Genomic DNA, 17,986 nt, shown 5'->3' on the forward strand with positions numbered 1-17,986 from the left:
TGCTGGCTCTTCCCCGTTAAGCAATGTAAACATAGAAACATAGAAATGGCGGCAGAAGAAGACCAATAGGCCCATCAGTCTGCCCAGCAAGCTTTCACACTTATTTTCTCATACTTATCTGTTACTCTGACTGCTGAGTTCAGGGCCCTTATTGGTAGCTATTTGATTCTAATTTCCTTCCACCCCCACCACTGATGCAGAGAGCAGTGTTGGAGCTGTATCAAAGTGAAGTATAAGGCTTAATGTTTGAGGGAAGTATCCGTTGTATCGAGCAAGTTACCCCAATGTTTGTATACTCATACTGCTCATATCAATGCCTTGTTAGAGTTGGCTGGATGTAAATCCTATTTCTTCATACCCCACTGAAGCAGTGAGCTGCACTGGATATGCACTCAAAGTGAAGTATCAGGCTTAATTTGTTAGGGGTAGTAACCGCTGCAATAAGCAAGCTACTCCCACGCTTATTTGTTTACCCAATTAAGTCCTTGTTGTATGTGTATCCATATGACCAATAATTTTGTTCTTAATTATGGCTTCTACCATTTTTCCAGGCACAGCTGTAAGGCTCACGGGTCTGTAGTTACTTGTATCACCCCAGAACCTTTTTTTAAAATTGGGGTTACATTTGCCTCTACTACCAACTTCTTTTCAAATTCTCTCTTAGCCTATCTTATCAATATCTTACATTTAACTTGCCAACGTTTATGCATTATCCTATTTTCTTCTGTTGGATCCTTCTTCCAATTTTTGAATGAAGATCTTTTGGTTAAAATAGCTTCTTTCACCTCCCCTTTTAACCATGCTGGTAATCATTTTGCCTTCTTTCCACCTTTCTTAATGTGTGGAATACATCTGGATTGTGCTTCTAGGATGGTATTTTTTAACAATGACCATGCCTCTTGCACACTTTTTACTTTTGTAGCTGCTCCTTTCAGTTTTTTTCTAACAATTTTTCTCATTTTATCAAAGTTTTCCTTTTGAAAGTTTAGTACAAGAGCCGTGGATTTGCTTACTGTCCCCCTTCCAGTCATTAAATCAAATTTGATTATATTATGACCACTATTGTCAAGCGGCCCCACCACCGTTACCTCTCTCACCAAATCCTGTTCTCCACTGAGAATTAGATCTAAAATTGCTCCCTCTCTCGTTGGTTCCTGAAACAATTGCTCCATAAAGCTATCATTTATTCCATCCAGGAACTTTATCTCTCTAGCGTGTCCTGATGATACATTTACCCAGTCAATATTGGGGTAATTGAAGTCTCCCATTATTACCGCACTACCAATTTGGTTACCTTCCCTAATTTCTCTTAGCATTTCACTGTCAGTCTCACCATCTTGACCAGGTGGACGGTAGTATACTCCTATTACTATAGTCTCCCCGACACACAAGGGATTTCTACCCATAAAGATTCAATTGTGCATTTAGTCTCATGCAGGATGTTTATCCTGTTGGACTCTATGCCATCCCGGACATAAAGCACCACACCACCTCCCGGGTGCTCCTTTGTGTCATTGCGATATGATTTGTACCCCGGTATAGCACTGTCCCATTGGCTGTCCTCCTTCCACCATGTCTCTGAGATGCCAATTAAGTCTATGTCATCATTCACTTCTAAACATTCTAATTCTCCCATCTTACTTCTTAGACTTCTGGCATTAGCATATAAACATTTCAAAGTTTGTTTTTTGTTTGTATTTTCATTCTTCTTTTTAATTGATAGGGATAAGTTAGAATTTTTTAGCTCAGGTGAGTTTTTAGTTACAGGCACTTGGATTACTTTTCTAATTATTGGAACTTCACTGTCGGAATGCCCTAATTCTAATGCATCATTATTTTCCTTTGAAGATACCTCTCTCCGAACTATGCACTGCTGAGTGACTGTTGGCTTTCCCCTTTGTTCTAGTTTAAAAGCTGCTCTATCTCCTTTATAAAGGTTAGCACCAACTTTATCTTCACATCTGCTTAGATGCTCCTGAAGACATCTTTCCACCTGATGTCTGATTCCTGAGTTTGGATCCTGATGTCTGATTCTTGAGTTCGGATGTCCATGAGTCCAGCTCCTGAGGTCCGTTCCAAGTCCAGATGTCCGTGAGTTCTGATTCTGATGTCCGTTCCAAGCTCGGAAATCTGTGAGCCTTGTTCCGGATGTCTGTTCCAAGATGTTCCAAGTCCTGCAATCCGTTCCAAGTTCTGCAGTCTATTCCAAGTTCTGCAATCAGCTTCAAGATGTCCCATGATCCTAGATGTCCCAAGATGATCTAAGATGTTCTAGATGTTCCTAGTTCCAAGAAGTTCCTAGTTCCAAGAGGTCTGTGAGTCCTCATCCTGTGATGTCCCTTGTCTCTCTCTTGATGTTGTCCCGGTCCTAATGCTCCAGGTCTGGTGGGACCCGTGCCTCCAGAGATTCCCTGCTTTTCCTCCGAGTTTCCTAGCTCCAAACTTTTATCTGTTCCCAGTTCCGACTCCAGAGGATCTGAGGGGTTTCCACTATCCTGCGCTGTGAGACTTCCTGAGCCTGTCCCAATCTCCTTCTGGTCTGCGACCAGCCATCCAGCTGTATAGGGCGTGAAGGGGAGAGTATGGTCCGCGACCAGCTCCACGTGCTGTGTAGGGTGCCTGAGGGTCTTGCTCATCCCTGCCTGTGTCCTTGTTCTTTGTCTGAGTCTTCAGTGTGGTCCGCGACCAGCCCCACATGGTGTGTAGGGTGCCTGAGGGACTCGCCTTCCTTACCCAAGTCTACATCCCAAGTCTACATCCCAGGTCTACGTTCCAAGTTCCAAGTCTTCATCTCCACATTCCAAGTCTTCATCCCTATGTCTCCACGTTCCATTACTTCATCTCCAAGTCTCCACATTCCAAGCCCCATGACGTACTCTTCAAGAGTCCCAAGCTACGTCACCCTCTTCGAGAGTCCCAAGTTACAATTTTCTCTTTGACTCCTTGTGCTCTAGCTTTCCTTGAACTGTCCTATGTTCCAAGTTCCTAGTCCTAGCCAGAGACCTTTGCTGTAGCCCTATGTTCCAAACTCCATCCAGCTCTGCTCCTGTGCCGCCCATTCCCGCACATACACCTCACCAGAGGCATGACTCATGTCCTGACCTGAGCCACACTGTGGCCCAAGGGTTCCACTCTCCCATGAGCCAAGTAATGCACGCCGAGCCCACAACAATTTGAAGATGATACAAAAATATTAAAAGTAGTTAAAACTCAGGCAGACTGTGAGGAACTACAGAAAGATCTTGTGAGACTGGAGAACTGTCAGATGAAATTTAATGTGAACAACAGCAAAGTGAAGCACATAGGGGAAAGTAACTCTAATTTTAGATACATAATACTGGGTTCCACATTAGAAGTAACCACCCGAGACTTCTGGTGATGACATCACTGGCAAGGGCGGCAAGAATTTTAGGCAAGCCTTTGGCACCCCGGGGGTGGCAGACAGTGGCAGCTGCAACGAGGACAATGCATGCGTGGCGCGATGGACTCAAGATGGCGGCCAGCCTACCCACCTACCCGCACTCTCCGCCAGCTTAGATTGACAACACTGCAGCAATTCCACCTGGGAGGCCCCTTCCAAGCTGTGTGCCAATGCAAGGAGACCTCTGATGCACTGCAGGCGCCAAGGATCGCAGTAGGAGCCGAACAGAGCGCGTCTCACATGGCCATACTGTGCGGGCCAACGATTGTGGGACTTGGGATGGAGTCTGGCTGCCTTAATCTAGAAGGACACAGCTACCTACCTTACTCTCCTTCACCTCTTATCCGGAACTGCTTCTCAGCGCCGAATTCTTGCGAGGCTAAGAACTGCACACAGACTCACCGGGGTTTCTGTCACTGGCGGGACCGAGATGACAGCGGGGGACTGAGTCCCATGGTTCTGCTCTCCTGAATAGAGACTCCACCCTGGTAAACACCTGTCGGACACCCTAGTACCTCATGCTCTGGTCCCTCATTGTCCCGAGGGCCCTGGTCATACTTGCGACGCGTAGGCAATGCGACAGAAAAGTGCTCGCAAAAGTATTGTTTGCCATTCCCGCTCCACCACCACCACGATGGTGGAGGCTCCCGCCAGTGCGAAGATATTGGACTCTCTTTCCACAGATGCTTTGTTCCAGATCTTTCAGAGCAGAGCGGCCTTGGATCTTCGCCTCACCAAAATATAAGCCTCTATGGAAGACATCAAATCAGCCTTGGAGGGCCAAACTAAAAGGTTGGATGAGGCAGAACGCGTCTTGTCTGATCATGGCGACCGCCTAGTGGAGTCGGAGCGCCACGTGGCAGCTCTCCAGACCACCCAGCGGGAGTTACTGGCCAAGATTGAAGATTTGGAGGACTGGGGCCGACGGAATAATGTCAGGATCATCGGCCTGCCTGAGTCAGTAAAGGAAGGGAAGCTTGCCGCCTTGGTGGAGAAATGGTTACCAGAGCAGATGGGCCTGGAATTTACTACAGACCCTCTGATATGCGAGCGGGCTCACCGCATCTGGTTGATGAGCGAGGGGGTCGTGAGGCCCCGGCCAGTGTTGGTGAGAATACTGAACTGGGCTCATAAAACCAAAATAATGCAGGTCTTTAAACAACAGGCAGACATGGAGTACCTAGGCCACAAGATTCTCCTATTCAACGACTTCTCGGCTACTACGACAGCACAGCGGAAAACTATGGTCCGCTGGCATGTCTGAGCTACATAAGAGGGGTATTAAGTTTGGCCTGCTTTACCCATATAAGCTGCATGTCTTCCACGATAACAAAGTTCTCTTTTTTACTACCAAAGAGGCGGCGGAGGGTTTCATTGCCACCCTGCCACCTACAGGCGGAGAGTGAGGGGGTCCCAAGTGTTGACTTCGCCCCTTCAGATATGGCTACAAAGATGTCTCTACTGTTAGCCTGAATTTCTACAGTTCTGTTGTTTGTTTGTTTTTTTTTACCAATGCTAGGTCTGCGACCTAGCAGTACTACCTCATGCCTACGTGTTTGTTAGTGGTCGTGAGGGGGTCTAAGATTCCCTGTTCTTAGTATTGCCATTGTTTTCTACAGTTTTGAGACTCTCAGGATCCAGGGTAAAGTGGGTCTACATATATTACTGACATCCTGAAATGTTGCACTCTATTGTATTGCTTCTGTTTACGTAGGGTTGCGGGAGTGTCGGAGAAGAGCCTTTCTTCACCCCTCAAGCTAAACGGTGGGGGGGGGAGAGTGGCTCTGAGCCAGTTGGAGCGAGTGAGTGTGGTTTGGATGGTGTGTGTGTTTGAGTGGGTATGGCTGGGGGGTATTAAAGGAGATTCTTGTGATAAGGGATAACAGGGTACCTGGGGGTGGGGGGGGGGGGGGGGAGAGAGCAGAAGGAAACTACTGAGACTAGGGAAGGTGATGTATGAAGATTATTGGAACATGTTCTTGCGGCTTAGGCTGGGAGGCTGCAGGACTGCGTACGGTACAGGTTCCAGGCCCTATTTAAGGGCTGAGCGAGTACTACTGTTGGTTGGAATGGCAAAGGTTAGAATCACAACACTGAACATAGATGGTATCCATTCCCCTATGAAGCGGAAAAAGTTGTTAGCTCAATTTAACCGTATGCACTCACAAGTAGTTTTTCTACAGGAAACCCATTTATGTGATAACAAGCATCAAAAACTCAAAATAAAAGAGTGGGTGGGCAATGCCTTTATTCTTCTTACACGGCCCGTAAGCGAGGTGTGGCTCTCCTTTTTCATAAACAATTGCATTCCAAATCACTAGAACTTGCCATGACAAGGAGGACCACTATGTGATTGCAGCCGGGGTCTTTATCAGCAGAAGGTATTTTGCAATGTTTACGCTCCCAACATTTCTTCCCAAGATTTTTTCTCTCATTTGGTGGACTTATTTGCCAATTTTTCTGACCATGCTCTAGTAGTGGGAAGTGATTTCAATGTGGTGGCTAATAAGCAGCTAGATTGTAAACTGCCTAAGCCTCCCAATGTTACCAACCAACACTTGGGGGTAAACTTTTTATATACTGAATTGCAACTCATGGATGTGTGGCATGTCCTGCATCCAGGAGATCTCGATTTTACCTTTTTCTCTAATCCCCATCAGACATATTCCTACCTGGACTATTTATTGGTTTCCGATAAGTGGCTTTCCAGAGTGGAAGAGTTGAACATAGGGGTCATGTCCTTATCAGACCACGCTCCTGTCACAATCCTTTTGAAATGTGGAAAGGGCCCGAGGCCCCCCTTTCTCCTGGTGCATGCGCCCGGATCTCTACCTAAACAAGGATTTTCACACCCATTTACAGCGTATTCGGGATCAGCACGGTCACCATTGAACCGCCCAATGGGACATTTCTGACAGGTTTCTCAAATTTTATCAGCAACTATATGCAGAGAAACCTCAAGACCCAGTGATTACTGAGGCCTTGTTCCAACAACTCCCATGGCCAAGGTTATCTCTGGTGCAATTGACAACCCTTAATGTCCCTATTAGTGAACAGGAGGTAAATGCGTTCATACAGAAGCTAAAATTGGGGAAAGCAGCAGGTCAGGATGGCTTGGGTTCCGAGTTTTATAAAATTCTGAAATTTTCTTTATTGTCTCCCCTTCACAAATTCTATAATGAATTGCTAGACCTTAACTCATTGTCCGCTGCCTTAAATCACTCGGGTATAATGGTTTTGCCAAAGCCAGGTAAGGACCTGCTGGAAATGGGATCTTGCAGGCCAATTTCCTTACTCAATGTGGACATTAAACTGTTAGCAGCTATCCTGGTGGCGAGGCTGGGTGGCCTTCTTCCCTCTCTCATTCATGGGGATCAGACGGGGTTTGTTTGGGGTTATCAAGGGAAATGCAACATGCGGTGCCTAGTCGAGGCTCAGGGGAGGAGGCAGCGATACTTAGTCTAAAGGCGTTTGATTCGCTGTCGTGAGAGTATTTGTTTTGGGTGTTGCGTCAGTATGGGATCTCGGGAGCGTTTTTGCAGTGGCTCGAACTGCTGAATAGTAACCCTAGTGCTAGTGTCCTGGTGAATGGAGTCCCGACTCTCTCTTTTGCCCTGCACTGCGGAGTTCGGCAGGGATGTCCTCTTTCCCATGGCTCTCAAATCCTTAGCTATCCGGTTGCGAGGGGACCATAGGGTGTGGGGTATTAGTGTTGATAATCATCCCCTTAAGTTAGCAATGTTTGCCGAAGACATTCTGCTTTTTGTGGGAAGGCCCCGTACCAGCATACTTATAATCATTGATTTGTTTGGCCAATTTCGGAGGGTGGCGGTTCTCAAAATTAATTTTTCAAAGTCAGAAGCTTTGGTTCTGGAGCCCTGGCTGCAACACACATGGAATGGCCCCTTTCTTCTCAAGTGGGCCTCTGACAAGCTAAAATACCTTGGGATATGGATTCCTAGGAATTTGGGGAGTTTATATGATCTTAATGTTCACACTGTCTTAGACAAGATAAAAACACAATTGGACGCTTGGGGTCCCCTACCACTGTCATTGTTTGGGCGATGTGCGCTAGTCAAAATGGTGATAGCTCCAAAGGTAATTTATGTTTTGCATATGGTCCCTTGCTGGCTAAAGGCGGCAGACCTCAGGAGACTGTGTGCCATGATCCAAACATTTTTATGGAAAGGGAGGAAGGCATGCCTTAGCTATGCGATGCTGGCGTGTTCCAGGGAGCTGGGGGGCTATGGCTTGCCAGATTGTCGGCTTTATAATGTTGCCTGTCAGCTTTGCTTTGGGGGGGAGTGGCTCACTGTCACTTACCACTAATGTGAGCCCTGCTTATTAGAACGAATGACTGCCCTTTGGTTGCCAATGAGCCTTATTCAAATGAACGAGAGCGTGCGCCAAGCACTGACCTTCCCCAGGATACTACTTCACCCCTGTATTCACCCCTGTATTTGCGCATGGTGGTGGCTACGCTTACACGGTGGCATGCTGTGGATAATCTCAATGTTGATGCCATTTTTGGGAAATGTGAGTTTTGTGCCGGAAAGGGATTGCAGTGCTCTGTATCAACTTTGGGCTCGTAAGGGCGTAGTATATGCTTTTCATTTTTATGATAACGATGCGCATGTACCGTTAGACTATGCTACTCTGAGTGCCAACTATCAGTTACCTTTTTCCGCAGAGTTTGATACCATCAACCACAGCACTCTGCTAACCAGACTAAAGGAGATTGGTCTATGTATGTAACACCACACTCAAATGGTTTGACTCATATCTCTCCGGCAGATCCTATTCAGTAAGATTAAACTCATCACAATCAAAAAAAAATCCCCCTCCCACACAGCGTACACCAAGGATCATCCCTCTCCTCCACCCTATTCAACATCTACATGCTCCCCCTCTACAAACTACTTTCCAATAGAGGTCTAACCTACCTCATATACACAGATGACGTACAGATTCTGCTCCCCCTTAAATCATCCCTAGAAAACACCCTGAAAGCCTAGGACACCTACCTGGCGGATATAACCCAACTCCTTGCACAACTGTCACTCTCTCTCAACCATAAAAAAAATGAAATCCTACACATAACAAACCACGCCACCCTCAATCTCAAACCCCTTAACTCAACAACTTCCACGAACCAACAGTTAACCCTTTCAGCCAGAAACTTCGGTGTCATCATGGACGCTGAAATCAACCTCAAAAAGCACGTCAACACCATCATAAAAGATGGATTTTTCAAACTCCAGATCCTCAAAAGACTCAAACCACTCCTCTTTTCACGACTACAGAACTGTCCTCCAAACCTTAATATTCTCAAAGCTCGATTATTGCAACTCCCTCCTACTCGGCTTCCCTGCCGCCATGATCAGACCACTGCAGCTACTGCAGAATGCAGCAGCCAGATCACTCACAAACAAAAAGAAATCAGACCATATCACTCCCATCCTCAAGGACCTCCACTGGCTACCCAATCACCTTCCGGATACATCACAAAACCCTATCAATCATCCATAAGACACTCCACAAAGACAAATTGGACTGGCTAAGCACGCACCTACGGTTCCATATATCACAATGAAACCTCCGTTCCTCCAATACCGGTCTTTTCCCCATCCCACCCCAAAAGAAGCACATCTAACCACAACAAGAGAACATGCACTGACCGTAGCCGGGCTGTCACTTTGGAACAACCTTCCAGCACAACTAAGAACTGAACCCTCCACTCAGCTCTTCAAAAAACACCTAAAAACTTGGCTCTTCCGACAAGCCTTCCCCAATGACTCAACCCTCCTAGTCCCGTCCCCCCCCCCCCACCCCTTCCCTGCATCCTTTCCCCACCCCCAATGTCTTAAAATCTCCCCACCCTCCAGCTTTATACCCCTTCAAGCATCCCTTATTAGACCCTTGTTCCACTTAGTTGCTCATTTACAAGTTACCCATGTTATAGACTAGTTATGCTTATTACGTTTCATTGTAAGAAATAAGAACCCCCGCTTATTTCAGTTCTGTTCTTCTGTAAACCGATGTGACATCACTGGTCTAATGTCGATATATAAAAATGTATAAAAAAATAAATACCTAACAAACATTTCTTTGCATATTTGCAAGCAAGGCACTACTTGTCTTCTCTACAGTGGACACTGAAGGTCCGGGTGGCTGAATCAACATTTGCTACTAAGGTGTTTGACACGGCTCTCCTCACTAACACTATAACCGGATGGGCCAAACTCAGACAGGACTTGCAGACGGATAGTCGACTGGAACACTTGGCGACAAAATGGTCTACCAAGCTCGACATGCTACTCACTCCTAAGTACATGGAACAGTGTTTTGCAGCAGTGCATAGGCAGGTTCCGGACATTGGGCTTCGGGAAGTCCAGTTCAAAATCCTGCATCACAGTTACTGTACTGATGTTCGTCGCTTCCAGATGGGGTGCACGGACTCCCCTCTTTGTATAAAATGCAGAATAGATGAGGGCATGCTCCTGCATCGTCTTTATCATTGACCACTTTTTGGGGATCAGTATCAGATGTCATTTTAAAATGCACTACCGTCCCGGTGCCCGCAACTGGGCAATTTTTGTTGTCTAGCCCACAGGCCTGTTCTAATGAAGTCTGTTGCTCGAAAGACAATTCGCACCATACTCTCCAACTGGGCAGCCCCAGACTTGTCCCCATCTATCTTAGCCTGGTCTCAGAGAATGGCTTCATTTCTCCAACTTGAACATCTGGACTTTGTGCTGGGCAAACGAAAACCTGATAAACTGTACCAAGCTTGCTGGCAAGCTTATGCTCGCCTGTTGCCAGCGGCTGTTCAGGAAGGATTACGTGCTGGTGGATATGATTCTGGTTGGATAGAGGGGTTGGGGTAGAGGGGGTTGGGGGGGGGGAGCCTGTGGCTGTATGAGTAGAGTGAGATGATGAATGGGCTCGGGGTGTTGGAGGATATTGTGGAAAAGGGTTGGGGGAAAATGGTAAAATAAATGTGTTGGGAAAGAGACACGACTGATGTTATGTTGTTGGTACTGTATATTAGATATTTTTGGATTGTATTGGTTACTACGTACACTGTTTCCACCTGCTGCTACGTGGGATTCAATGTCTGATGATGTTTCTTCCCAATAAAAATTATTTTGAAAAAAATAAGAAGTAACCACCCATTGAAGTCATTGTGGACAGTAATTTGAAATCCTCAGCTCAGTGTACAGCAGCAGTCAAAAAAGCTTGGAATTATTTGAAAAGGAACAGTGAATAAAATGGATAAAATTTTAATGCCTTTGTATAGGTCTATGGTGTGACTGTACCTTGAGTGTTGAGTGCAGTTCTGGTTGCCTCATCTCAAAAAAATATAGCGGAATTAGAAAAGGTACAGAGAAGAGCAACAAAATGGATGAAGGGAATGGAACAGCTTCCTTATGAAGAAAGGCTAAACAGGTTAGGATTCTTCAGCTTGGAGAAAAGATGAGAGGAGATATGATAGAGGTTTATAAAATCATGAGTAGGGTGAAAGAAATAAATAGTAAACAATTGTTTTCCCTTTCAATTAATACTAGGACTGGGGTCACTCCTTGAAATTAACAGGTGGTAGATTTAAAACAAATTGTTGAAAGTATTTTTTTCACTCAATGCACAATTAAGCTGTGGAACTTGTTGCCAGAGGATGTTGTCTCAGCAGCTAACATAAGGGTTTAACTAGGGTTTGGACAAGTTCCTGAAGGAAAAGTCAATCAACAGTTATCAGCTAGGTGACTCTGGCAAACCCAGTACTTGTTGCTGGGGATGAGCAACAAGAAACGAACAACTTCTCAAAATTCCCTCTATTTGTACAGCTCACCTTGACTGTACCAGAGAATATGCCTTCTCCATAGCAGTCCCGACACTATGGAACTCATTACCTATAACTGTACGCAGTATCGAACACCCTAAGGTATTCTGTAAAGCCCTTAAAATGTTTCTCTTTAACAATGCATATGATTAATTAATAAACAACAGCACAGGCTCCTAGGACCTTCCTTAACATTCTTCCGATAAGAGTCTTTTGCTTTCTGAGAATATTTAGTCCTCCTGTTTGTGTTTTAATTAGTTGTTGTTATTGTCAATTTGAATGTTAAGAATGTTTTAATGTAATCCACCTCAAACTTTGGAGGATGTGGGATATAAATGATGTTAAATAAATAAATAGGATCTACTTTTTGGGATGGGCCACTTACTGAGATATGATGCTGGGCTCAATGATTCTTGGTCTGACCTGGCATTGCACTTCTTATATTCTTATGGTACAAAGTAACCTGGAATATCATCTGGATAGCATATTATATAAAGCCAGTAGTTTAAATATCAATACAGATGTTATCCCCCACACAGATAATTTCCCAGCTTCTCTTTTCAAGTCTAACAAAATAAAATATAGAAAACATTAAGGAAAAATCTGTCCTGTACCATTTATGGCTAGCATCATGACCACTGTGGTGAAGGTGAAGTAATGGAGCAGTGTCAATTTTGCCAGGCATCTCCATAGACTGTGTATCACTTCATAAAATCTTTGGCGCTTGAGCGTGATTATCAAATTACCAGCCAATAGACAAAGGTCATAGGTCTCATCCTTAAACAAAAAAAAAAACAAAACAGAAAATGTTAGAAATAAAGAAGGCAGGTATAGAGAGAAGCCTGATCCTTCTCTCTCTCAAAAAGATACTTTCAAGACTATGAAAACTTCCAGAAGGATAGCTATGTTAGACAGTAGCAGCAAAAACAACTGATAGGTTGATGGCACCTTATAGACGTCATCACATCTGACAAACTGAACTCTTGTCCTTGAAAGTTCATGCCTCAATAAATCCTTTAGTTCAGGGATGGCCCTCAATAGCCACAAACAGTCCTGGTTTTTAGGATGTCCATAATGAATATGCATGAGATATATTTGAAACAATGGAGGCAGTGCATGCAAATCTCTCTCATGCATATTCATTGTGGATATCCAAAAAACTAAACCTGTTTGTGGCTCCTGAGGACTGGAGTTGGCTACTCCTGCGTTAGTCTACAAGGTGCCACCAGCCTATTTGTTGTCTTTGAAGATTATGTGCATCTAAATTATTAAGCAATTCTCAAGTCATGGTAATAATATTTTACTCTGCAGATAACAGCCAGGGGAAAAGGGTCACATAATGAATTAAAAATAGCAAAAATGAAAAAATAATTAATATAAAAAGAAATAAAAATTATAAAATGTACATATGATTTAATTTGGAACCAGTATGTCACTATTTTTCGACTGGGGTTCTGGGAACATCCCTAAAGGGGATGTTCCCAGAACCCCACTTTTGGCTTCCAGTACTTTTGGCTTCCAGTACTGGGTGGTTTTCAGTAATTTCTACCACACAGTGCCTAAACCCTTGAATTGTTCTTATGAAACCACAAAATTGTGAGAACAGTGCTGAAATCTGGGCATTGCACAACATAAAGCTCTGAGAGCCACATGGTGCTGGAAGAGAACAGCTGTTCTAGGGAGTGGTAAAGGGAGAATTTAAGTCAGTTAATGCATTCCTTTCCTCCCATGGTTCATGCATGTTAGCCCACCTCCAGCAGCCTTATAGCTTCTCATACCTTTTTCTGGGGCCTCTAATACCCTCTCTCCAGGAATTTTCATCTTCCTTCACACATTCTCTGCCCCTCCCTTGATCTCCTCCAGACATTCTTTCCTTATTCGTCTTCCCTCCCTACAAGCATTCTTCTCCCCTTCCTCCATCCATTCTCCCTTCTCTTCTTCCATCCAGGCACTCTCTTCCCCTTTCCCCACTTCTCATCTCTCCCGCCACACCCTTTATTCGCCTTCCCCTCCTCCTCTCCCCTCCAGGCATTCCCTTCCCTTTCTCATACATACTGTCCCATCTATAACTTTCTTATTTCACAAAATATGCATAACAAAAATAGACCAATTTTTATTAATATGGTTTTTAGATTGTCTAAGACTGGCAGGAAGCACCCCCACAGAGGGTCCAAAACATGGCAAGAGGCCAGGAGAGGCTGCAGGGCAAGACAACAGACCAAGATAGTCCATAAAACAAGGCAGAAGGCCTGGGTAGGCCACAAGGCTAGGCAGAAGGCCCAGCAGACAACAAGGCTAGGCAAGGCAGAATAATGAAGTAAGAGATCAGAGAGCCGAGGTGACTCAAAAAAGAGGCACCGGACAGGCTGGGTTAAATAGGGCTGAGGCTTGGGCGTAATGTAATCAGCGAGGAGGTAACAGGCAAGGTAGTGAGCAAGTCTCACTGAGGACTCCTGGTGGAGGGAAGACTGCGCAGCAGGCTGAACCTTGGCACAGGAAGACTGTACAGCAGGCAAAACCGTGACACAGATATACCATCCAACTATGATTTTTAAGAACATAAAAACATAAGAAATTGCCATGCTGGGTCAGACCTAGGGTCCATCAAGCCCAGCATCCTGTTTCCAACAGAGGCCAAACCAGGCCACAAGAACCTGGCAATTACCCAAACACCAAGAAGATCCCATGCTGAAGGGGTCTGAACGCTTCAACCTGACAAAGGACTTCATGTACCAGAATTCCCTGCTTCATGACGGGTTTACTTACAGTCTGCAATACAGCTGTAATTAGGACATTGAGAAACTTTCTGTCAGCACATTGCACATTTTCATTTTTTTGGCTTCGCTGTTCTTATTCTCTGATAAGCTTTCACTGCTGTAACCTAGATTAGAACAATGGATGTATTATGTAATGGGCTGTACTACTGCAGACCCGCGAATTCCTTTCCAGAACTGCAAGTCCCAGCAGCCTCTCCTGCAGAACATGGGAGAAGTTTCACGAAAGTTCCAGGGTGTCTAGGGAGGGGGTCAGTAGCCCCTTCAGCCGGAATATGCTTGCTCAGCAATGCTTAGAACGCATGTGTAAAAGATAAGAACTGTAAAGTGCATAAGAGTCTGCTCCTGGAGGGGAGGGGCATGCAGTTGTACTAAGCCTTTGTCTTAGCTGCATCTTGCTGGCAATAAAAGTCTATCTTTACGGATCAGTTGTCTGGACCTCCTTACTGACTAAAAAGAGACGGTTACATTTGGCGAGCCAGGAGGTACCGGGGACGCTATTTTAGCCCCCCAGTTGGTCCAGGGGATTTTGTGGCGGAGTGATCCCCCAGACTTGCCTGGTGAGTGGCCACCGCTGAGTTCAGTGATCAGGTATCTGAGGGGGTCATTCCACGGAGATCCTCTGAGACCTTTGGGCTGTGATCTGGGAAGAAGGCTTTCGTGACGTTCGGAAGAACCCTGCAGGCGAGTATTATGGGAATGATGGGAAAAGTGAAGATAGCTAAAGAGTAGCAAATAACCGGTCCATCCGTGAGGGGACCGAGGGGGCTTTGATCACACCCCAAGCGGTGGTTTGGTAGGAATTGCATTCCGAAAGCCACGCGCATAAAAAGAGGAAAAAGAAAGTAACGCATACGATAGTGGGAATATGTTTCTTGTTGTTGAAAGTGACCCTTTTGTGTCTGACGGATACGGACCCCTTACCTATCCGTCTTCCCTTCCCTCCTTTGTCTGTGATTCTATCCTAATGGGAGGGGGCGGTTCTACTCCATTAAAAGTCATGACGGAACACTATAGGGAAGTGTTCGATAGACATAAATGTACTAAACCCGGAATGATTCAACGATGCACCCATAGGTGGGCCCAGTTTGGTGTGTAAATTGGCCTCCGGTAGGAACTTTCAATTTCCAAACGGCCACAAGGGTCCAGAATATAGTTATACAAGAAGGGAATCCGGGTTGCCCTGAGGATAGACCGTACATAACTGCTTGGATTGCAGTTATTGAAAAATCCTCCGTCGTGGGCAAAGAAGCTAGTAGAGGGAGCCGCCCTCGTAATGGTAACTCAAGTACGCAAAATGGGGAACCGGAAGTCCCCAGTGTCTGTCTGTCTGTAAGGTACCTGTAAAAAAAAAAAAAAAAATTTCTACTGTGGTAGATCGGTTAGACAAATTTCTTTTTGTGATCAAATGCATTATTTCTTTTGATCTACTCTGGTGATGCAGGACTATTTTTACTTAAGGAAAACTTATAAAAGTGATTGTGAATTATTTATCTGTATATGTGTGCTGAACAGCGGCAGTTAGCTGCTGCTGGGAGCTTGAGAGTTAATTAATTTGGCTGGGGCAGCGGGACAGTTTAACCCCTATAACATTTCTCTGGTACGTTTGGGTTTCAAATTATTAATTAAGGATTGTAATGTATGTAACTGCTATCTGTGAATTGCAAGCACATGTACCAGGGATTTTTAATTGTTTTAACCTAATAAGAAGAGAGTTTTGGTTTACAGATGCTGCACAAGACTTACTATACAACAAATTAATGTACAGTGTTAAGTTAAACATACTGATTTGATTACTGGAGAATGCATTTACTGGTGTTGGAAGTTTAGAACTTGATGGCAGTTAAGGGTTAACGGCAGAGATAATTACAGGAGAGAGGAGGGGATCGAGCCAGAGAGAGAAAAAAAAAAAAAAAAAAGGGACATTGGGCTAGCCTGGGTGAATGAAAAATTGTTTCGTTTGTTTTAACAGAACATTATTGAAAGTTAGTTGATGGTGTGCGTATGTGAATAAAGATAGAATTGTGGCTGTTTCACAGAAGTTGAAGTTTTTGTAGCTCAGAGTTTCTGCTGATTAAATTTATTCTCCAAGGTCCTTGCTAAAACTGTCTGTAATCTGACAAAGGATTGCTACTATTGCAAGAAATACCAGAACCAAGGGTCCCTTACAATCATTTAGTGCCTTATGATGCAGGCTATTTTTAAGACATTTTATAGCAGCAAATTCATTGCGCCTTCACTCGATACATCCACAGGTTAGTCAATTATTCTCTAATACCATGTTAATTATTGTTCTTACTTGTCTCCTATATATTATCTGTTATTTAAAAGTTACATTGGAACGGCATGATAAAGTATGAACTCTCTTTTGCTGACGCAGTTTATTTTGAAGCTGTCTCTGGGAAATTTAGAGAAATGATTAAGAATGGGTTCTTTGTTAAAGTTTTTTCTTGTTGCTTCTTTGGCTAGCAGTAGTTAAATATGCAGAGTTACTCCCTGTTTAATGTGCAGCGCTGACTGTGGGAATTACAGGATGCTGTTTGTAAAAAAAAAAAAAAAAACCGGAGAAAACAAAGACTTAATATTAAAAATTTTGATTCAGTGGCAGGCGCAAGATAAGGATTATTGGAAGTTGTGGGCAAGAGAAGGGGCCACTATGCAAGATTAGGACAAGAGCAAATATGAGTCGGCCCAAATGATAAAGTAGTGGCCCACACACACACACACACATATATATATATATATATATATTGCAATTATGTTCTTTGACCACTGGTGGGGGCTGGGCTCTGGCTATTACCATATGTTTCTTAGTGTTTGCAATGTAATTGATACAAGGCTTCCAAGGGTTTGATCATCACTCCTGCACACCTAAAGCGCCCCCCCCTGGATCCTTGCCTGCAGATCCAGGTTGACTTTATTGAATTAACCCAATGCAAACTTTACAAGTATGAAGGAAGCAATGTTTTGCAGCTTCTGGCCCTGCCACTTGGGCTGAAGATGGTTCTTATGGATATAGAACTCCAATCTATATGTTTAAATCGTATTATCCGACTACAAGCAGTGTTGGAACTTCTCACTAATGACTCCATCGTATTTTGAGATGTATGGGAACAGGGATCAGGAAGAGAAGAAAAGGGCCCGTCCCTGCAACCAGGAACTTAATAATAGACCTGACATCCGAAAGAACCTGCAGAAGGCCGAAGGCTTTGAGGGCATGAGCCTCAGCCAGTTAAAAGCTATAGCAGACCAAGTATGTGGAAATAGAGAAGTGAAAGAGAAAAGAGAGAAGCAAGTAGAGACATGAAGGAGAAAGTGACTGTTAGCCGCCGCTCTCGAGGACACGCGGACGGGAAGGAGCCAAGACAATGGCAAGACCGCGAAGAGGAGGGGGAACAAGACCCCCTTTGGGAAAGAATCAGTGTGCGTACTACAAAATGAAGGCCATTGGAAGAGAGACTGTGAAGAATGGCAAAAGAAATACGGGAGCCCTGCAGTGAATACTAACGACAAAAATGGACCTGCACCGACACAAAGGGGCCGAGGAGGAAGGAGATCGGACAACCCCCACTGGCAGATGGCGGAGGAGGCGACAAGGAGCATACAGCCTGAAGAGACCGGGAGGGAAGAATCCCCACTGACCCTCTGGTGGAGATCCACGAGGTAACACAACAAAAATCAGGGGCCTGTTGGACTCAGAGGCCAACGATCTGTCATGACTGCACCAATCGGCCCCCCCGACGAAAGAGACTGTTTCTATAGTGGGCGCCTCAGGTCAGGTACTCACTGCCCCTCTGCAGAAAGAATGAACTATACAAGTAGGCAGGACCATGGTATCCCTTATCTGATGGAACCTGCTGTGTAAGCCTCAGACCACATTGAGATTTCAACCAACAGGGGAAGCTAAAGCCTCCTTCGGGGACCATCCAGTGATACTCATCTGTCCCCTCC

At 44.7% G+C, this 17,986-nt stretch overlaps 1 protein-coding gene across 4 annotated transcripts in view; it reads right to left on the minus strand.

The window, feature by feature from the left end:
* The window catches only part of LOC115091917 (maestro heat-like repeat-containing protein family member 2A), a 646,218-nt gene that overhangs the window by 254,051 nt on the left and 374,181 nt on the right, over nt 1-17,986 (minus strand). For all 4 annotated transcript variants that reach the window (XM_029602285.1, XM_029602257.1, XM_029602275.1 and 1 more), the window contains one exon: nt 11,876-12,038. In XM_029602285.1, the coding sequence (XP_029458145.1) occupies nt 11,876-12,038 (163 nt within the window). The remainder of the gene's footprint in view (nt 1-11,875; nt 12,039-17,986) is intronic.

This window comes from Rhinatrema bivittatum, chromosome 1 (assembly GCF_901001135.1).
Source record: "Rhinatrema bivittatum chromosome 1, aRhiBiv1.1, whole genome shotgun sequence".
Classification (NCBI taxonomy): domain Eukaryota; kingdom Metazoa; phylum Chordata; class Amphibia; order Gymnophiona; family Rhinatrematidae; genus Rhinatrema; species Rhinatrema bivittatum.